Source organism: Hemiscyllium ocellatum, chromosome 9 (assembly GCF_020745735.1).
Source record: "Hemiscyllium ocellatum isolate sHemOce1 chromosome 9, sHemOce1.pat.X.cur, whole genome shotgun sequence".
In the NCBI taxonomy this organism is placed as follows: domain Eukaryota; kingdom Metazoa; phylum Chordata; class Chondrichthyes; order Orectolobiformes; family Hemiscylliidae; genus Hemiscyllium; species Hemiscyllium ocellatum.
Genome location: NC_083409.1, coordinates 84,998,261 through 85,021,268, shown reverse-complemented (window position 1 = coordinate 85,021,268; position 23,008 = coordinate 84,998,261). Strand labels below are relative to the sequence as shown.

The window sequence follows — 23,008 nt, the reverse complement described above, 5'->3', positions numbered from 1 at the left end:
TGAAGTAGAGATAGGAGGAAATAGTTCAGAAACAATTAATTCACAGAACAACTGCACACACAGAACAATTGATAACTGGTAGTGTTACAAAATTACTAATGAAAAAGGAGACAGAAACTGCATGATGAATAATTGATTACCAGGTTAGCACAAAACTATATAGAACATTACAATTCGCTGGGATTGAGCAATAAAAGATCAATTTACCAAATAGTTCAGATTAAATCATGTTTGCAGATATTCTCCAAGATCAAGTGCCCCAATTTCAATTTATGTGCTGTCCTTTGTTGTAGTGAGGCTTTGTTATATTGATATCCTTACTGCAAGTCATGGCAAACCATGACAAATGATTTATTATAACATGTTCAATCTAGTGCTTGGCAAATTAGATATGTATTTCATATGTGATTTTCCAGAAATGGCACTATGTGAGAATTGTTAAGTGTAAATGTGGCTCAGTCGGTAGGAAATTTGCATTTGAATTTATGCACTTAATCTAGGCTGGCATTCAGCCCATTGCTTAGGGACTGCTATTGTGTTTCAGGAGTCTTCTTTGGATGAGGTAATGAATGAGATTCAGGCAATTCTTCATCAAAACACCGTGATCTATTTATTTTTATTTGTTGAACCTTGTTGTGTACAAATAGGTTACCATGACTTGGAGGTGCCAGTGTTGGACTGAGGTGGTTAAAGTTAAAAATCACACAACACCAGGTTTAGTCTAACAGGTTCATTTGGAAGCACACTAGCTTTCGGAGTGGCACTCATTCATCAGGTGGTTGTGGAGGTTAACATCGTGCTCACAGAATTTATATCAAAGGAGGCCAGTGTCATGGACTTTGGCTATAAATGCTGTGAGCATGAACTTCACAACCACCTGATGAAGTCGTGCTCCAAAAGCTAGTGCTTCCAAATAAACCAGATGGACTCTAACCTGGTGTTGTGTGACTTTTAACAAATAGGGTTGCTATGTGATCCCTTCATAATCATCTGGAAACTAACCAAATTGACAGTGAGGTACTTGGGAATGAATCTTGGCATGAAATTAATGTAATGAAGTTTCATTTGAAAGTTAAGCCTCTGGGTATTGAAGAAATTATAACCAAGTGTTTGGCACACAAAGCAAAAGGGTGCAGTAAAATCCATGTTTTGTGGGTCAGTGGCATGTAGTTTGTGATGAATAAATCCCACGCGATTCAGGCCTGGCACTTCTCAATACATTAATCGCATTAAGGTAAATATCGTTGATAGCTGCGAACAATTTAGAGATGAAATAGTGTTCACAAGTTCTTTTGAAAAGTGATTCAACGTAATATTAGTTGTAACATAATTTGGAGGCTATGATTATTTTGTTTTCGAAGAACAGTGATCACTTGCACTGAATCAAATTTCAGTCAAATATTTCTTTCTGTGTAATAGGGCACCCAGCTTCCTAGACTGAAGCCTATTTAGTTGAGCTGAGCTACATTAATACATTTTTCTACCTTCTTTCTTCAGTTGCTGTTCCGTGAATGATATGAACCAGTTTTCTGTCTGACGCAATGAGGTATTAAATGTGACACTCTGTTGTCGGTTATTATTTTGTAAATTGCCCCATTGCCATTATGCCACCTGATAATGCGCGTTCCGGGTTGCTAGGAGCCGTCACGCAGCGGGTGCTTGTTCAAAGTCAACTAGAAATTAAGCAGCAATGGATCAGTCAGTGGAAGTGAAGCAATTTGAAGGAGCTCCTTTTGGAACTCAGAAAGCCAGGTAAATTGAAGTCAAGAATTCCCAGATTATCCAATGTTTTTCAGTGGATTTATTTAACATTGACAGATTCTTAATGAATAGAGATGAGGACTGCAAACGAGTCTACGTGGAAATTGGTTGGGATCGGTCACCATTTTATTAAAAAGATACTGGAGAGGAGATGGATCCCACATTGGGTAGAAGATAGAGATATTGGTGTAAGCTGAAGTATAAATAGCTAAACTGAAGGAAAACAAAATGCCAGGATCTGATAGGACAGATTCAAGGATTTTGCAGAGGAGGTAGAAATAACAGAGACCATGGAATTTAGTTACATTGACAGAAGGCGTTTTAAAAGACACAAAAGTGACCAGAGAAATAGAACTAATCTAGTCAAGTGATTTAATATTTGTGATTTTAAAAATTGGAATCTTTAATTAAAATTAAATACCTAGATGAAGGGAAAACTTACTAGCAGTGGCTAGCAATAATTTCATAAAGATTTATGTTTGACAAACCTAACAAAGCTTTGAAGAGGTCACAGATACAGAAGAAACTGAAAGGATATTGTTTGCAAGGACTTTTAGAAAGTCTTTGTTAAGGTGCAACAGGGGACTGATTTGGAGAAGATTGGGGGATGTTAAATTCAAAGAAGCAGAACAAATTGCTTTGTTTTGTACATTGAGAATAATAGCAAAGCTGTTGGTGCTCTCGTTTATTAGGGTGAATATTGTATACCAACTTCTAACACTGTGATTGTGGAAAATGTGAAACTATTTCTGTAAACTGCGAGACACATCTTTACAAAGGCAGACAGAGATGGGAAGTCATCATCACTGCCAGATTAGCCTTTGGCTGACTGTGGAAAAGACCATTTGATCACCAGGATTACAAAACGCTAAGATCATACTTTGTTGAGCAGCAGTTATCCCACATTCCTATATGCATCAGAGCATTGGCTAACCTACAGTGGGTACCTCAGAGCACAGGAGAAGTACTATCAATGGTACCTTTGTAAGATTCTCCAAACTGACTAACAGAGAAGATTATGCAAGGGCAACATCATTTCTCAAACCAACATGTCCAAGGCACCAATCACTCAAAATCAACTCCGTTGGGCTCGGCATGTCATTTGTATGCCAGATGGCAGCTTCCCAAAGAATTCTTCTACTTGGAATTCTGTTAAGGCAGGACACTCCCATGGAGACAGTTGGAATACTTTCAAGATGTCTTCAAAGCATTCTCACTAACTTATGGGAGTCCCTGGTTTGTGACCAATCAAAATGGGTGATGCTTTGTTGAGGAAGGCACTGAACACCATCGAGAGCAGAGACTGGGGGTTGAGACAAATTGACTGAAAGTGAGTCGCAATATTTCACAGGGCTCTGTTCTAAGATTGATTCTGTCCACTGTGTCCATCAATGAAAGGGAAATGGAACAGGAGAAAATTTTACCCAAATTTAAGATGATACTAAAATAGGAAGCATAGCAAATAATTTAGTAGACTGAATTAAATGGCAAAGAGAAATTGTCAGTACTTGTGATTTTGGTTATTTAAAAAAAATAAGGAATTGGAAAAGATGGACAGTGTGTTAGGAGAGAAAGTTTTATGTATTTCTGTTCATATTCTTAACTGAAGTCGATAATATCATAACCAATAGATTCCAAAATTCAAGGTGCTATATAAATGCAAGTTAGTGTTAGTAGAGTTGTGGGAATTTCTGTAAACATTGAGGACACAGCATTATATACTCATTATATAATGAGTATAAAGCTAATGGCATACTGATCTTCATAATAAGAGAAATTGAGTATAGGAGCAAAGAGGTCCTTCTGCAGCTGAAAAGGGCCCTGGTGAGACCGCACTTGGAGTACTGTGTGCAGTTTTGGTCTCCAGATTTGAGGAAGGACATTCTGGCTATTGAGGGAGTGCAGCGTAGGTTCAGGAGATCAATTCCCGGAATGACAGGACTATCATATGTTAAAAGATTGGAGCAACTGGGCTTGTAGACACTTGCGTTTAGAAGGATGAGAGGGGATCTGATTGAGGCGTATAAGATTATTAAAGGATTGGACACTCTGGAGGCAGGAAGCATGTTTCCACTGATGGGTGAGTCCCGAACCAGAGGACACAGTTTAAAAATAAAGGATAGGCCATTTGGAACAGAGTTGAGGAGAAACTTCTTCACCCAGAGAGTGGTGGGTGTATGGAATGCTCTGCCCGAGAAGACAGTGGAGGCCACATCTGTGGATACTTTCAAGAAAGAGTTGGATAGAGCTCTTAAAGAAAGTGGAATCAGGGGTTTTGGGGATAAGGCAGGAACAGAATACTGATTGTGGATGATCAGCTATGATCATAATGAATGGTGGTGCTGGATCAAAGGGCCGAATGGCCTATTCATGCATCTATTATCTATTGTCTATTAACACTGTCTATGTAAAGATAATATGCCTTGTTATTAAAGCAAACTTATACTTCTAGTCAGTGATTTGTGCAGAGGCACTGATATTAAGTACAAAACTTGGATCCAATTAATATCACTGTCTTCTATTTTGGAATAATGGGTGAAGTGTAACATGTTAATACAGCATTGTACAGTGAACTAAATTGGATACAACTCAATAATGACACTAATGACAATATTGTGGAGTTGGGTTATGTGACTTCTAATAGTATTATCTAATCGGTAATACCTGCCGATAAGATTGAAAGTAGTTCAGGATGTTTTAATAGTGCAAAATGGGCTCATGAGATTGTTAATGAATTTTAGAACAAAACTTAAAATATTTACTATGAAGTGGTGAGGAAATGGTAGGTAAAAGAAGACAACCATTCTGGTCCATTATGTAAGCTAGGAGAATGGAGGGAAGCAATTAAACAGTTGATTTCAATCTTGGTTACAAAGATGTTCACAGGTCCCTTGCACTTGCTGTTGGAAGTGAGAATGGAGAAAGAAGGGAAAGATGTTTAGGAAAATGTGGATATGAGAAACCTGAGGTTATCGTTGCATTCGAGTGTAATCCTGAAATAATGCAAATTTTGGACAGATGAGAAAAGGATTGAATAGTGCTTTATGAGATTCAGCCAAATTTGGTGATGAATAGTTAAACCATTTTGCTGGAAAATCAGAGTCGATAAAATGTGGGCAGGTCATGCTTTTTTAAGCTCCACATATTATCGACGCTAAATATTGAAAGGGTTGAATGGCATTTCTCCTTCCAAAATCTCCATTCTATGTATTCAATAACACAAGGCAACATTGTTTTTGGTGTTATTACAGGTTTGATGTGTATGGAGTTCACCCAGACAGAAAGAAGCAAGGCACTTACACAGAAGTGTCTTATGATAAGAGAGCCACTGGGGAACTGGTGAGTTAAACAGGATTACAGAATTAGGTGAGTCAGGTCAGGTGGGACAAACCCACACAATTGATTATTGAATCAGCTACTACCTAATCACTGTTGGTACATTGTGGCAAGTGGTAACTTGTATATCTCAACTGCATGTTTAGAGGAATGGAAGGGGCAAAAATCAAAGTTATATTCAAACACATTCTGATAATTCATTGAATAGTGGCTATTATAGTCTGGGGACGGAAGAGCAAGATAGTTAGCATCACTTGCCAATTTACACAGCACATGTCTGAAAGTATAACGATATTTTTTAAAAGTTTTAAAATAATTTGATGAAAATCCCTTAAATTCTGGGAGAAACTCTGATATAGTCACAGAGTTGTAAAGCAAGGATAACTTGTCCATGATGACCAGATATCCGAAATTAATCGAGTCTCATTTGTCAGCATTTGGCCCATATGTCTATCAACCCTTCTGTTCATGTAGCTAACCAGATGCCTTTTCAATGTGGTAATTGCAACAGGCCTTCACCACTTCCTCTGGCAGCTCATTTCATATATACACCACCCTCTGCATGAAAATATTGCCCCTTAGGTCATTTTATATCTTTCCTCTCTCACCTTAAGCCTATGCCCTCTAGATTTGGACTCCCCTACCCTGGGAAAAAGACTTGGGCTATTTACCCTATTCATGCCTCTCATGATTTTATAAACCTCTGTAAGGTCACCCTTCATCTTCTGACACTTCCAGGGAAAATAGCCCCAGCTTATTCAGCATCTCCATAAAGCACAAACCCTCCAACCCCAGCAACATCCTTGTAAATCTTTTCTGAACCCTTTCAATTTTAATCACATCTTTCCTACAGCAGGAAGACCAGAATTGAAACACAGTGTTCTAAAAGTGGCCTAACTTATGTCCTGTGCACCTGCAACATGAAATCCCAACTCTTACATTCAATGCACTGACCAATAAAGGCAAGCATACCAAACGCCTTCTTCACTCCCCCGTCTGCCTGTGACTCCACCTTCAAGGAACTATGAACCTGCACCCAAGGTCTCTTTGTTCGGCAACACTCCCCAAGTCACTACCATTAAGAGTATACGTCCTGCCCTTTTTGTCTTACCAAAACGCATCACCTCACATTTATTTAAGTTAAACACCATCTGCCACTCCTTGACCCATTGGCCCATCTGATCAAGGTTCTGTTGTACTCTGAGGTAACCTTCTTCATTGTCTACTACATCACGAATTTTGCTGTCATCTGCAAACTTACTAACTATACCTCCTATGTTCACATCTAAATCATTTATATCAATGATGAAAAGTCATGGACTCAGCCCCGATACTTGTGGCAAACCATTGGTCACAAGCCTCTGGTTTGAAAACAACCCTCCACCACCACCTTCTGTCTCCTACCTTCAAGTGAATTTTATATCCGAATGGCTAGCTCTCCTAGAATTTTAACCTTGCTAACCAGTCTACTATGCAGAACTTTGTCTAATATCTTGCCAAAGTCCAAATAGATTAAGTCGACCTCTCTGCCCTCATCAATCTTATTTTGTCACTTCTTCAAAAAAACTCAATCAAGTTAATGAGCCACGTGGATAAGTACCCATGGATCCTGTCCCTCAGAATCCCCTCCAACAACCTACCTACCACTGACATCAGGCTCACTAGTCTATAGTTCCCTGTCTTTTCCTTATCACCTTTCTTTAAAAAATGGCACCACATTAGTCAATCTTACAGTCTACTCGCACTTAAGCCATTGCTATTGATGATACAACTATCTCAGCAAGGGGCTGAGCAACCATATCCTAGCTTCCCACAAAAATCTGGGTGACAACTGATCAGGTCCTGAGGATTTATCCATCTTTATGCACTTTAAGACCTCCAGTACCTCTTCCTCTGTAACATGGACACTTTTCCACATATCAATGTTTAGTTCTCTGGTTTCTATATCCCTTTACACAGTAAGTACTGACACAAAATGCTCATTTGGTATCTCACCCATCTCCTATGGTTCCATTCATAGAAGGTCTTGGTAATCTTTAAGGGGCCCTATGCTTACCCTAGGTACTCTTTTGCTCTTAATGTATTTTCACAATGTTAAACATGTTTCATTTAACCAAATGGAGAATACATTATGGCAATGCAAGATTAGTAATTCCATAAAAGAGCCTACTAAAAGATAACTGGCAAGAAACAAACTCAGCCTCACAAGTGAAATTGCTGATCCTATCTGTAAATCTAAAAATGCAGATTTGTTGTGTGCAGCTTAATTTCATGCATTTTTGAGAGTCCATAAATGAACTCTATGGGTGACAGAAGCAATATTTATGAGGTAGATCATGTTAGGACATAAGCACATGCACCCACATTTTAATTAGCTTTTACAAGCTTCACTTCCATTTGCATGACAGAAAGATTTAAATATTCAAATGAATTTAAAGTCATCTATATTGTTTTCTCTGATTCAATTCAGCCAGTGGAGGCTGCCAATAGAGAGCATGAATTATGTACCAACTTAAGGAGTAGAAGCTGCATATCCCACATCACTCTTTTAAGCAGATTCTTCTGGATGAACATTATTCACAGCAATGCAGTCAAACATACATTGGAATAAATGATACAGCCGGAAGAAATGAAAAATTTTCATCTTCAGCTAGATTGCAGTAAAAGGTCTTGTTCTGCCTTCCTTCCAGCTACATTATAATTGATAATCCATGCAATTCTCTGAATGAAATGTTTCAATTCTGAGGTTTTGTTTTCCTAATACTTTTTCAGTGTTTGTCTGAGATTATCAATTTCTTCCATTCTTTTCACTTTTTGCATCCTGAAAGAGCAAGATTATTTTACTTGGAAAAAGTATTGCCTGGTGGCAATATGATGACCTAGTGGTATTAGCGCTGGATTGTTAATGCAGAGATCTAGGTAATGCTCTGGGGACTCAGATTTGAATCCTGCCATGGCAGATGGTGGAATTTAAATTTGATTAAAAATCAGAAATTAAGTCTGATGATGGTGATGAAACCATTGTCGATTGTCAGAAAAATCCATCTGGTTTTCTAACGGCCTTTAGGGAACTGCCATCTTTACCTGGTCTGGATTACATGTGACTCCAGACCCACACCAGTGTGGTTCATTCTTAACTGCCCTCTGGGCTACCAGGTATGGTAATAAATGCTGGCCTAGACAATGAAGCCCTCATCCTGTGAATAAATTTTAGATAAAGCTCAGTTTGGTCCTTGGTCCACAGAAGAATTTAATAGTAAATAAATACATTTACATTTCTTCAAACAGATTTATCAAAATTCTCTTTTCCCTGTTCAGCTCTTTCAAAATTCCTTTTCCACTTATAATGATGACTCATTGTTTCTCTTTTTCAGATGTTCCAACATTTCCTGATTTTTTTTTCAGTTTTATTAGATTGCAAATCTATATATGGTCTGTTCATATAATCAACTCTTTCCTTGTATCCAAGGCAAAACTAATTCTTTGCACTGGTGACTGCTTTCATAATCTATTATTGTGATTCTGGCAGGAGTGTTTGTGGTCATTCCTGCATATCTGTCACTATTTGTGCTTTAAGAACCTAATTTAACTAATTTGCACTGTTTTTCAGACACAATCCTAGTGGAGTTGCTTTAATCCCATGACAGTTAATGGACTGTACCTGACAACCTGTGACTCAGGACTAATGGAATATTTTTATTATTAATTCCCAAGTAAACCTGTTAGAGATATATTGATTACTTTACTTAATCCATATTTCCATCTTGAATTGCAATTATCTTTCTCTCTGCCACTGAAGATGGGCAGAAGTAATGTTTTCAGCCCTATTAGTCTGATTGCCTGTAAATTATTTATCTCAAAAAACTAATTGATAGTGTAGTGTCCAAGGAAGAACGAATTAATTATTGGCAAATATGCAGATTTGGATCCAGATTATGGAATTTCCTGAAATAATCTGTTAATATTGGAAGATAGGGCACTTTGATTTTTGTTCTTAAGAATGTTGTGGTTCATTTTATTGAGAATGTTGTTGATTACAATGTTGTGTTTGCATCAGCTGGCGTAGTGGAATTTGTTACAGCTGATAACATGTGAGCAGAGTTTTCAGAGCAGGTTGCTAGGTATGGACTGGCCTAAAGCCTCTTCAGCGAGATAGAAACTTTTACTAAAAAAGGATTATTTTCCAACTTTGTAGTTACAGACCTTTAACTGGGTAAGGAAAAGCTTCAAGGAAGAAATCCATAATTGTAACAATGTTGAATTAACTGCATGGTGGAGGTATATATTCTGCTGGGTGTCTTCTTCATTTGTTCAGATTTGTCTTTGTCATCCAGAATCTTGAATTTGAATAGACCACAATCTTAATTCCTAAACTCCAAATTTCACTGACTGGAACTTTTCACCTCCCTATCTCAGCTTCCTCCTTTGAAACATTCTTGAACCAAATGTTTTAGTCATCTGAACTGAAATCTCCTTTTGTTGTTCAGAATCATATTTTGTATTACATATATTCTAGTACAGCATCTTGGGATGTTTTATTACTTTAAATGTGTTAGACCAAATCTCACTGTTCAAAAATGAGTGGGAACAGATTTTTTTTCCTTTGTTAGGAGATGGTTTAGACTCAGAGCAACCTATGATGACTTGCTCTTTGATATTCCCCACTCCTGTCAGAAAATCTTCTTATTGGCAAGTTTGGGAACCAAGAGAAATTGAGACCTTAATCAAAAAGAAAAAGGAGGCATACTGAAGGTTTAGGAAACTGAAGACAGACAAAGCCCTTGAAAAATACAAAGGTAGCAGGAAAAAACTCAAACAAGGAATCAGGAGGACTAAAAGATGCCTTGAAATGTCTTTGGCAAACATGATTAAGGAAAATCCCAAATCGTTTTATACATATATAAGGAGGAAGATGGTAGCTAGAGTAAGAGTAGATCCACTCAAGGCAAAAAAAAGGAAATTGGTGTGTGGAGCCGGAGAAAGTGGGTGAGTTCCTTAACAAATATTTTGAATTAGTTTTGACAAAGGAGAAGGGTATGGTGGATGGTGATCCTCTCAGAAGGGATGTGTTGATATTGTAGGACATATCAATATAAAACAGGAAGCTATGTTGAGTGTTTTGGAAAGCATTAAGATAGAAAATTCCCAAGACCTGATGGGATCTATCTCAGAATTCTGAGGGAGGCAGGTGAGGAGATTGATGGGGACTTGTATAAAACCTTTGTATCCTCATTAGTCACAGGAGAGGTTCCAGATGACTGGAGAATAGCCAAATTGTTCCTTTCTTTAAGAAGGGCAACAAGGATAATCTAAGAAATTACTGGCCATTCAGCCTTTTGTCAGTGGTAGAGAAATTATTAGACAAGATTCTTAAGGATGAGATTTACTCAATTTTGGAAAAATGTGGACTATTAATGATAGGCAGTATGGCTTTGTGTTGGGGAAATTGTGTCTCACAAACTTGATTGAGTTTTTTGAAGGAGTGACAAAGACGATTGATGAGGACAGGTGGTAGATGTTATCTACATGGACTTTATTAAGGCCTTTGACAAGGTCCCTCATGGCAGGCTGATAGAAAAGATGAAGTCGCATGGGATCCATGGTGAACTGGTAAGATGGATACAGACTGGCTTAGTTATAGAAGGCAATCTGATAACTTTGTCCCACTGAGAATGGTAAGGTGAAGGAGCCTTGGATGACAAGAGAAGAGGAGCTTCTCATCAAGAGGAAGAAGGAAGCTTACTTGAAGTTGAGGAAGCAAGGGTCTGGCACAGCTTTAGAGGATCATAGGTAGTTAGGAAAGAACTCAAAATGGACTTAGGAGAGGACACGAAAAAGCCTTGGTGGGAAGGATTAAGGAAAGCCCAAAGGCGTTCTAAAATTATGCGAGGAATAAGAGAATGATTAGAGAGATGGTAGGGCTGATCAGGGATATTGGAGGGAACTTGTGCCTGGAGGTAGGGAAGGCCCTAAATGAGTTTTTTTGCTTTAGTATTCACAAGAGAGAGGGACCTTGTTGATAGTGAGAACACCGTGGACCAGGATAATCGGCTTGAACAGATTAATATTAAGAACGTGGATGTGCTGGAAATGCTTGGAAGCAACAAGATAGAAAAGCCGCCAGGGCCAGACCAAATATTACCTGAAGCAAGGAATAAGATTGCTACGTCTCTGGCGATGATCTTTACATCCTCATTCTCGATGGGAGTACTACTGGATGATTGGAAGGAGGTGAATGTTGTTCCTTTATTCAAGAAAGGGAACAGGGAAATAGTCAGTCTTACATCAATGGTAAGCAAGGTACTGGAAAAGATTCTAAGAGATAGGATTTCTGACTATTTAAAAAGTATAGGTTGATTAAAGATAGTCAGCATGGCTTTGTGAGAGGCAGGTCATGCCTCACAAGTTTATTGGGTTCTTTGAGGATGTGGTGAGACAAATTGATGAAGGTCGAGTTGTGGATGTGGTGTATATGGATTTCAGTCTGGCATTTGATAAGGTTCTCCACAGTAGGCTCGTTAGGAAGTATGGGATACATGGAAATTTGTTTGTGTGGACACAGAATTGGCAGGCCAAAAGAAGACAGTGAGTGGTAATGGATGGAAAGTATTCGCCTGGAGGTTGGTGACCAGTGGCGTCCTGTGGGATCTGTTCTTGGGCCACTGCTCTTTGCAGTTTTTTTTCATAAATGATTTGGGTGAAGAATTGGAAGGTAGGTTCGTTAGTTTGCTGATGACACAAAGGTCAGTGGTTTTGTTCAGCGCGTTGAGGGTTGTTGCAGGCTTCAACAAGACATTGACAGGATGCAGAGCTGGGCTGAGAAGTGGCAGATGGTGTTTACCCTGAATAAATGTGAAGTGATTGATTTGGAAGGTTGAATTTGAATGCTGAATACAGGGTTAAAGGCAGGATTCTTGGAAGTGTGGAGGAACAACAGGACTTTGGAGTCCACGTACATAGATCCCACAAAGATTCTACCCAAGTTGATAGGGTTGTTAAGAAGGCGTTCGGTGTTTTGGCTTTCATTTGCAGGGGGATTGAGTTTAAGAGCTGCAAGGTTTTGCTGCAGCTCTATAAAACTCTAGTTAGAGCACACTTAGAATATTGTGTCCAAATCTGGTCACTTCATGTAGGAGGGAGGGCTTCAGATATGTAGATAATTGGGATGCCTTCTGGGGAAGGTGGGACCTGTACAAGAAGGACAGGTTGCATCTGAACTGGAAGGGGACCAATATCCTTGGTGGAAACATTGCTCGAGTAGTTCGGGAGGGTTTAAACTAGTATGGCGGGGGGAGGGGGTGGGAACCTGAGCTGCATACCGGAGGTGAGAATTGATGCAGATGAGGCAATAGCAAGAGGTAGACCAGCTAGTGGGAAGGATTTTCCTGGGAAGGAACCAAGGGATCAGTTAAAATGTGTTTGCTTTAACGCAAGGAGTATTAGGAATAAAAGTGATGAACTTAGAGCATGGATCAGTACTTGGTGCTATGATGTTGTGGCCATAACAGAGACATGGGTTTCTCAGGGGCAGGAATGGTTGCTGGATGTTCCAGGGTTTAGAGCATTTAAAAAGAATAGGGAGAGGGGAAAAACGATGAGGGGGTGTAGCACTACTAATCAGAGAGGGTAGCACAGTTACCAGAAGCATCAATTGTCGAGGAAGATCTGCCTACCGAGTCAGTATGGGTGGAAATTAGAAACAGCAAGGGAGCAGTCACCTCATTAGGGGTTTACTACAGGCTCCAAAATAGCAGCAGGGAGACGGAAGAAAGCATAGGTCGGCAGATTTTGGAAAAGTGTGGACGTAGTAGGGTTGTTGTAAAGGGTGACTTTAACTTTCCCAATATTGATTGGAACCTCCTTCGAGCAGAAGATTTGAATGGAGCTGTTTTTGTAAGATGTGTTCAGGAGGGTTTCCTAACTCAGTACGTTGACAGGCCGACGAAGGGAGAGACCATTCTAGACTTGGTGCTCGGAATCGAACCGGGGCAGGTATCAGATCTTGTGGTGGGAGAGCATTTTGGTGATAGTGACCACAACTGCCTCACATTCTACATAGCTATGGAGAAGGAGAGGATTAGGCAAAATGGGAGGATATTTAATTGGGGAAGAGGAAACTATGATGCGATTAGACATGAGTTGGGAAGCATGGATTGGGAGCGATTGTTCCATGGTAAAGGCACTATAGACATGTGAAGACTGTTTAAGGAACAGTTGTTGCAAGTGATGAATAAATATGTCCCTCTAAGATAGGCAAGAAGTGGTAAGGTAAAGGAACCTTGGATGAGAGTGTGGAGCTTTTCATCAAAAGAAAAAAGGTAGCTTACATAAGGTGGAGGAAGCTAGGATCAAGCTCAGCTCTACAGGGTTACAGCTGAAAATGTGTTGCTGGAAAAGCGCAGCAGGTTAGGCAGCATCCAAGGAACAGGAGATTCAACATTTTGGGCATAAGCCCTTCTTCAAAGTTCCTGAAGAAGGGCTTATGCCCGAAAAGTCGAATCTCCTGTTCCTTGGATGCAATATTCCTGAAGAAGGGCTTATGCCCGAAACGTCGAATCGCCTGTTCCTTGGATGCTGCCTAACCTGCTGCACTTTTCCAGCAACACATTTTCAGCTCTGATCTCCAGCATCTGCAGACCTCACTTCCTCCTCTAGAGGATTACAGGCAGGCAAGGAAGGAGCTCAAAAATGGTCTGAGGAGAGCCAGGAGGGGGCACGAGAAAGGCTTGGCAGAACAGATTAGGGAGAACACAAAGGCATTTTACACTTATGTGAGGAATAAGGGAATGGTCAAAGAAAGGGTAGGGCCGATCAGGGATAGCATAGGGAATTTGTGTGTGGTGTCTGAGGAGGTAGGGGGATCCCTAAATGAGTTTTTTGCTTCTGTCTTTACGAAACAAACGAACTTTGTAGTGAATGAAACCTTTAAAGAGCAGGTGTGCATGCTGGAATGGATAGAGATAGAGGAAGCTGATGTGCTGAAAATTTTGTCAAACATTAAGATTGGCAAGTCGCCAGGCCTGGACCAGATTTGTCCTCGGCTGCTTTGGGAAACGAGAAATGTAATTGCTTCGCCACTTGCGAAGATCTTTGCATCCTCGCTTTCCGCTGGAGTCGTATATGAGGACTGGAGAGAGGCAAATGTGATTCCTCTCTTCAAGAAAGGAAATAAGGAAATAAGGAGATCCCCAGCAATTACAGACCAGTCAGTCTCATGTCTGTCGTCTGCCAGGTGTTAGAAAGGATTCTGAGGGATAAGATTTATGACCATCTGGAAGAGCATGGCTTGATTAAATGCAGTCAACACAGCTTTGTGAGGGGCAGGTCATGCCTCACAAACCTTATTGAGTTCTTTGAGGATGTGACTAGAAAAGTTGATGAGGATCGAGCTGTGGATGTGGTGTATATGGACTTCAGCAAGGCATTTGATAAGGTTCCCCATGGTAGGCTCATTCAGGAGGTCAGGAGGAATGGGATACAGGGGATCTTAGCAGTCTGGATACAGAATTGACTGGCCAACAGAAGACAGCGAGTGGTAGTAGAAGGAAAACATTCTGCCTGGAAGTCTGTGGTGAGTGGTGTTCCACGGGGCTCTGTCCTTGGGCCTCTACTGTTTGTAATTTTTATTAAAGACTTGGATGAGGGGATTAAAGGATGGGTCAGCAAGTTTGCAGACGACACAATGGTTGGAGGTGTTATTGACAGTATAGAGGGCTGTTGTAGGCTGCAGCGGGACATTGACAGGATGCAGAGATGAGCTGAGAGGTGGCAGATGGAGTTCAACCTGGATAAATGCAAGGTGATGCATTTTGGAAGGTCGAATTTGAAAGCTGAGTACAGGATTAAGGATAGGATTCTTGACAGTGTGGAGGAATAGAGGGATCTTGGTGTGCAGGTACATAGATCCCTTAAAATGGCCACCCAAGTGGCCATTAAGAAAGCATATGGTGTTTTGGTTTTCATTAACAGGGGAATTGAGTTTAAGAGCTGTGAGATCTTGTTGCAGCTCTATAAAACTTTGGTTAGACCGCACTTGGAATACTGCGTCCAGTTCTGGTCACCCTATTATAGGAAAGATGTGGATGCTTTGGAGAGGGTTCAGAGGAGGTTTACCAGGATGCTGCCTGCACTAGAGGGCTTATCTTATGAAGAGAAGTTGACTGAGCTTGGACTTTTTTCATTGGAGAAAAGGAGGAGGAGAGGGGACCTAATTGAGGTATACAAGATAATGAAAGGCATAGATAGAGTTGATAGCCAGAGACCTTTTCCCAGGGCAGAAATGGCTAACATGAGGGGTCATAATTTTAAGCTGTTTGGAGGAAAGTATAGAGGGGATGTCAGAGGTGGATTCTTTACACAGAGAGTTGTGAGAGCATGGAATGAGTTGCCAGCAGCAGGTGTGGAAGCAAGGTCATTGGGGACATTTAAGAGTATACTGAATATGCATATGGTCACAGAAATTTGAGGGTGCATACATGAGGATCAGTGTTGGCACAACATCGTGGGCTGAAGGGCCTGTTCTGTGCTATACTTTTCTATGTCTATGTTCTATGTTCATTACAGTAAATATGTAGATACTTTAGAGAGGGTGCAGAGGAGATTTACCAGGATGCTATCTGGATTGGAGGGCTTGCATTATGAAGGGAGGTTGAGTGAGTTAGGGCTTTTCACACTGGAGAGAAGAAGGAAGAGAGGTGACTTGACAGAGGTGTGTACAAGGTAATGAGAGACATAGATAGAGTAAGTAGCCAGAGACTTTTCCCCAGGGCAGAAAAGACTGTAACAAGGGGTCATAATTTTAAAGGGATTGGAGGAATGTATAGGGGAAATGTCAGAAGTAGGTTCTTTATGCAGAGAGTGGTGGGTGTGTGGGGAATGCACTGCCAGTGATGGAAGTAGAGTCAGAGACATTAGGGACATTTAAGTGACGGCTGGACAAGCACATGGATGGCAGTAAATTGAGGGGTGTGTAGGTTAGGTTGACCATAGATTAAGTTAAATGCTTGGCACAACGTTGTGAGCCAAGGGGCCTGTACTGTGCTGTACTGTTCTATTTTTATTTTTACATATAGATTTGGAGGAGAATGTGTCTTGATTAGTAAGTTCACAGGCATCACAAGACTGGAGGAGCTGTGGAAAATGAGAACAATTGCCAGAGGATGTGGCAAGATATGGATAGGGTGGAGACTTGGTGAAGAAATGGCAGATTGAGCTTAAACCAAATAAATGCAAGGTGATGTAATTTGGGAGATGTAATACAGGGCAGAATTAGACAGTAAATGGTAGAACCCTTAATAGAGTCATAGTTATACGGGATGGAATCAGGCCTTTCAGCACAGCATGTCCATCTCAACTAGTGGCATTTGCCAACATTTGGCCCATGTCCCTCTAAACTCTTCATATTCTTGTACCGGTCCAAATGTTTGTGTTGTAATTGTACCAGCCTGTACCACTTCCTCTGCCAGTTTGTTCAATGTGTGCACCACTCTGTGTGTGAAAATGTTGCCCCTCAGGTCCCTTTTAAATCTTCCTCCTCTCACCTTAAATTATGCCCTCTACCTTTGGATTCCCCTGTCCAGGGAAAAGATGTGGGCTATTCACCAAATATCCATGGCCCTCATGATTTGGTAAACCTCTGTAAGATCACCTCTCAGCCTCCTATAGTCCAAGGAAAAAATACTCCCAGCCTTTTCAGCCTCTCCTTCTAACTCAAATCTTCCAGTTTCAGTAACATCCTTGTAAACCTTTTTTGCACCCTTTCCAGTTTAATAATATCCTTCCTATCGCAGGGTGACATGAATTGTATCAAATGTGTCTTGGATAGCCATAACATGACGTCCCAACTCCTGTACTCAGTGCTCTGACCAAACATGCCAAATGCTTCATCACCACCTTGTCTACCTGTGACGCCACTTTCAAGGAACTATGTACCTGCATCCTGAGGTTTCTTTGTTCAACCACATTCCCCAGGGCCCTACTATTAATTGATTCCTGATGAAGGGCTTATGCCCGAAACGTCGAATTTCCTATTCCTTGGATGCTGCCTAACCTGCTGTGCTTTAACCAGCAACACATTTTCAACTGTGATCTCCAGCATCTGCAGACCTAATTTTTTACCCTACTATTAATTGGTTTGTTATACCAAATGCAACACTTCACATTTATCTAATTTAAACTCAATCTGCCATTTCTTAGCCCCCTGGCCCAGTTGATCAGGATCCTGTTGTACGCTTAGATAACCTTCTTCACTGTTTACTCTACCATCAATTTTAATGTAATCTGTGACTTACTAACCATGCCTCCTACATTCTTTAAAATGAGGAACAACAATGAAACCAGTACCGATCCTTGTGGCACAATGCTGGTCACCCAACTCCTGTCTGAACAACAACTCTCTACCACCACCCTTTGGCTACTACTTTCAACTGAAAATGTGTTGCTGGTTAAAGCACAGCAGGTTAGGCAGCATCCAAGGAATAGGAAATTCGACGTTTCGGGCATAAGCCCTTCATCAGGAATCATTCTAGCTGTGATCTCCAGCATCTGTAGACCCCATTTTTTACCCTACTACTTTCAAGCCAATTTTGTATCCAGTTGGCTAGCTCTCCCTGGATCCTGTGTGACCTAACCTTGCTCACCAGTCTACCAGGCAGAACCTTGTCAAAAGCCTTGCTAAAGCTCATATGGACAACATCTACTGCTCTGTCTTCATCTATCTTTGGTCACCGCTTCAAAAAACTCAATCAAGTTTGTGAGACATGATTTCCCACACAGAAAGCCATGCTGACTATCCCTAATCAGTCTTTGTCTCTCCAAATTCATGTAGACCCCTGTGACCAGCGGAGTGCTACAAGGATCGGTGCTGGGCCCTCTACTTTTTGTCATTTACATAAATGATTTGGATGTGAGCATAAGAGGTACAGTTAGTAAGCTTGCAGATGACACCAAAATTGGAGGTGTAGTGGACAGCAAAGAGGGTTACCTCAGATTACAACAGGATCTGGACCAAATGGGCCAATGGGCTGAGAAGTGGCAGATGGAGTTTAATTCAGATAAATGCGAGGTGCTGCATTTTGGGAATGCAAATCTTAGCAGGACTTATTCACTTAATGGTAAGGTCCTAGGGACTGTTGCTGAACAAAGAGACCTTGGAGTGCAGGTTCATAGCTCCTTGAAAGTGGAGTCGCAGGTAGATAGGATAGTGAAGAAGGCATTTGGTATGCTTTCCTTTATTGGTCAGAGTATTGAGTACAGGAGTTGGGAGGTCATGTTGCGGCTGTACAGGACATTAGTTAGGCCACTGTTGGAATATTGCGTGCAATTCTGGTTTCCTTCCTATCAGAAAGATGTTGTGAAACTTGAAAGGGTTCAGAAAAGATTGACAAGGATGTTGCCAGGGTTGGAGGATCTGAGCTACAGGGAGAGGCTGAACAGACTGGGGCTGTTTTCCCTGGAGCGTCAGAAGCTGAGGGGTGACCTTATAGAGGTTTACAAAATTATGAGGGGCATGGATAGGATAAATAGACAAAGTCTTTTCCCTGGAGTCGGGGAGTCCAGAACTAGAAGGCATAGGTTTAGGGTGAGACGGGAAAGATATAAAAGAGACCCCAGGGGCAACATTTTCACGCAGAGGGTGGTATGTGTATGGAATGAGCTGCCAGAGGAAGTAGTGGAGGCTGGTATAATTGCAACATTTAAGAGGCATTTGGATGGGTATATGAATAGGAACGGTTTGGAGGGATATGGGCCGGGTGCTGGCAGGTGGGACTAGATTGGGTTGGAATATCTGGTCGGCATGGACAGGTTGGACCAAAGGGTCTGTTTCCATGCTGTACATCTCTATGGCTCTATGACTCTATGACTCAGAACCTGCTAACCTACCACTGACATCAGGCTCACTGGTCTCTATTTCCCTGGCTTTTCCTTGCAGCCTTTCTTAAATAGTGGCACACCATTAGCCACCCTCCATTCTTCCAGCATCTCACCTGTGGCTGTTAATGATATAAATATCACTGCTAGGGGCCCCACAATTTCTTCCTGAGCTTCCCAAAATATGCTGGGATACATGTGATCAAATCCCAGAGATTTATCCACCTTTGCAAATATGAAGATCTCCAGCACCTCTTCTGTAATATGGACTGTTATTGAGACAGCACTATTTAACTCCCTAAGATCTCTAGCTTCCATGTCTTTCTTCACTGTAAATATGCAAAATATTCCTTTTGGATCTCACCCATCTTCAGTGGTTACATTCGTAGACAGCTTCATTGATCTTTAAGGGGTCCTACTCTTTTAAACAAAAAGATATGATCAGAAAAGTCAAGACTCCCCCAACACCATCTAAACAGACACTCCTGGGATCGGGACAGCACTGGGTAAAATACAGAGTATATGGGTAAAATATATTTAAACAGAAAGGAAAGTTTCCTTGACCCTTGAAACAAAAATAAAGTCCCTTTGTCTCTGGAAGATCAAAATCAATAAACAAATGCAAAGAAAATGGCTTTCCCTGATTCAGTCCCATCAACCACTTTGGCTTAGAGACAACAAGGGTTTGAAAGTAAACTAAACCTTCCCTGACTTGTTCAAAATCAAAGGAAACTAAAAGAAACCAAAATGGCCTCTCGTCCATCTCAGTCAAACACTCCTAGGACAGGGACAACAAGGGTCTAAAATTCAGAGAAAAGTTCCTCGACTCATTTCAACCAAGAATAAAATGCCCCTTACCCTGACCCCATCAAGCACATCTTGGACAAGGACAGTATGGAGATGAAATAAAAGCCCCCTTGACTCTTTCAGGGAGTCCAAATCAGTTTGAAAGAAAAATAAAACAGCCCTTTCCCAGGCAGAAAACCGAGAACAATGCAAGCTTAAAAAGTCGAATGGAAACTTACACGACTAACTCAAATCTCACTGTTTGAGAAACGATGCACTCCAGCCTATCGGCTATGAAAGGCTGCACTGTACTGGTGACCACTGCGTGCTCCTGCTCTCGGGACACTTGACTGTGGATGTAACCGTGAAAGAGGGGCAGACAGTCAGAACTAACGAGCTCCTTCTCAGCTCACTGCTTGCACCTGTCAATGGCCATCTTGGCCAGCCCAGGAGCAAAGCCGCGGGAAGGTCCACAGACCTGTCAGCTCCTCCACACCGGATGCCCAAAGAAGAGAATCGTGGGGCTGAAGTGCAACCAAATGTTTAGCAGCAGCCCTGTCAAAAAACCAGTAAGTTTAACAAATGAGCACACTTCACATAAATGCGAGAGGGCCATGTCTTCCATGCCACAGAACGTACACATGGTCTGGTGCCCAGTAAGTATGTTGCACGGGACTGATGCACACAGCTCTCTCCACTCCACATACCTGATGTAAGAGTGAGGACCGCTTTGTAAAGGGGCCTCTACAGCGGATCTTCACCGCTGGAGGGCAAAACATCACACCAAAGTGTGTCCAGGGAGAGGGCAAAGGCATAGCAGTGGATAGTGCGAAGCATCAACCAATACAGATAGCACCTCTGTGCCATTCGAAAGGATATCCCTGAGCTGGCTCACATTGTGAGGAATGGTCTGTAGTGTGGGACCAACATCGAGTTCTGGATAGACAGGGATCAGCTTGTCTGGATGCCCACCACACGCCTCGAGTGCACGTGAGGTTTTGGGGCTGAGTGCCTTGACCGCCAGGCTTTGGATGACTTGGGTAGTGGATAGACACCCTCTCAGCCAACTGTGCTGGCATCAGCCAGTCTGCTCCTCTGCTAAAGGCCTCTATTCTCTCCATAGTTACTCTTTGTCCTTAAAGTAAGTCTAATCTCTTAGAATTCTCCTTAATCTTATCTGCCAAAGCTATCTCATGTCCCTTTTTGTCCTGATTTTGCTCAAGTGTTTTCCTACGCCCCCAGTACTCAAGGGATTCATTTGATCTTGGCTATCTATACCTGACATATGCCTCCTTCTTTTTGTTGGCCAGATGCTCAATATCTCCTGCCAGCCTTTCCCTTTACACTAACAGGAAAGTGTAAAGGGTAAGGCTGGCAGGAGATATTGAGTCTGAACTCTCTTTAAATTGCTTTTGAAAGCTCCCACTTGCCAGACATCAATATGCACAAAGATCTAAGTGTACGGATCCAACGTTCCCTGCAAATGGCCATAAAAGTGGATACGGTAATCAAGAAGGCATGAGACATGCTTGCCCTCATCAGTCAGGATACAGAGCATAAAATGAGCAAAATTATGTTGCAACTGTATAGAACTTTAGTTAGGCCACATTTGGAATATTGCATATAGTTCTGGTCGGCATCTACTAGCAGTACAGACCATTGAATCTGCACCAGGATAGGAACATCCCAGTCAGACCTATAACCCTACAATTACTATGGCTAATCCACCTAGCCAGTACATCCCTAGACAGTACAGACAATTCAGCATGGCCATCCCACCTAACCTGCACATCTTTAGGCTGTGGAAGGAAACCAGATACTGGATTAGTGGTGTTGGAAAAGCACAGCAGTTCAGGCAGCATCTGAGGAGCAGTAAAATTGATGTTTCGGGCAAAAGTTCTTGATGAAGGGCTTTTGCACGAAACGTCGATTTTACTGCTCCTCAGATGCTGCCTGAACTGCTGTGCTTTTCCAGCACCACTAATCCAGAATCTGGTTTCCAGCATCTGCTGTCATTGTTTTTACCTTGTGGAAGGAAGCCAGACCATCCAGAGGAAACCCATGCAGACACAGGGAGAATGTGCAAACACCACACAGACAGTCACCAAAGGCCAGGTCCCTGGCACTGTGAGGCTGCAGTGCTAATCACTGATTCACCATGCTGCCCTAAGCCTTGAAGCCCGAAGATATGGAGCTTTGGAGAGGGTACAGAAACAATTTACCAGGTTTAGTTTGAAGGGTATTAGCTATGGATGAGAGATTGGACAAAACTTGGTTTGATTTCACTTGAATGTCAAAGGATAAGGGGCGACTTGACAGAAGTTTATAAAATTATGATGGATAGAATGGACAGACAGCATTTTTTTCCCAGGGTGGGAATGTCAATTACTAGGAGACATAGGTTTAAGGTGAAAGGGATCAATTTAAAGGAGATATAAGGGGCAACTTTTCTTTTACACAGAGATTGGAAAGTTCCTAGAATACACTACCAGTGGAGGTGGTGGAGGTGGATACAATAGCAATGTTCAAGAGGCATCTTAACAGATATATGAATACGCAGGGAACAGAAGGATATGAACCACACAAAGGCAAAAGGTTTTTATTTTAAAAGGCATCAGGTGTCAGCGCAGCCCTGGTGAGTTGAAGGGCCTGTTCCTCTGCTGTACGTTCTTTGGCACAACCAACTAGCATCTCTAACTTGGCAGAACAGCTAAAATCAGTACCTAACTGTATGCCCATTCTCTAATGCAATAAATTATTTCTTAATTGTTGAAAAATTGACATTGACAAGGATTAAATTCTCTTCCAGGAAAGAAGATTGGCACCTGGTTACTACAATGTGGACACAGGAGACTTCAGTCACAGCGAGGTTTCCCGTAAAGCAGCAGGTCCTGGGTGGGAAAGAGCATATGAAGTAGAAAGGTTTGCTCAGACACCACAGTCATTCTATAAAGAACAAAAGCTAAAAAAGAAATTCTTGGTAAGTAATGTTTTCACAGACTATTTTATTCATGTTGTTTTGATCCCAGCTAATGTTACCACTGGACAAGTCAGATGCAAGACTGAAATCAGGTTTGATAGATCATTTTTTTTGTTTCTTTTTGGCAATGTGGTCTTTCACTGAAACATAAAGCATGAAATTCCAAAGATTTGGGTTCGATAATAAAACAGAAGTTTATTACACAAAAGGAACAAGATAAAGTAAAATAAACCAAGTTATTTACATTTAACATCATTTAAAATGCTTCAAAACATG

At 41.3% G+C, this 23,008-nt stretch overlaps 1 protein-coding gene across 1 annotated transcript in view; it reads left to right on the top strand.

The window, feature by feature from the left end:
• The first annotated feature begins 1,690 nt into the window (after positions 1-1,690).
• Positions 1,691-23,008, top strand: part of LOC132818531 (ciliary microtubule-associated protein 2-like) — a 33,987-nt gene continuing 12,669 nt past the window's right edge. Inside the window, exons 1-3 of the mRNA XM_060829591.1 lie at positions 1,691-1,752; positions 5,013-5,100; positions 22,562-22,732. Of these exons, the coding sequence (XP_060685574.1) occupies positions 1,691-1,752; positions 5,013-5,100; positions 22,562-22,732 (321 nt within the window). The remainder of the gene's footprint in view (positions 1,753-5,012; positions 5,101-22,561; positions 22,733-23,008) is intronic.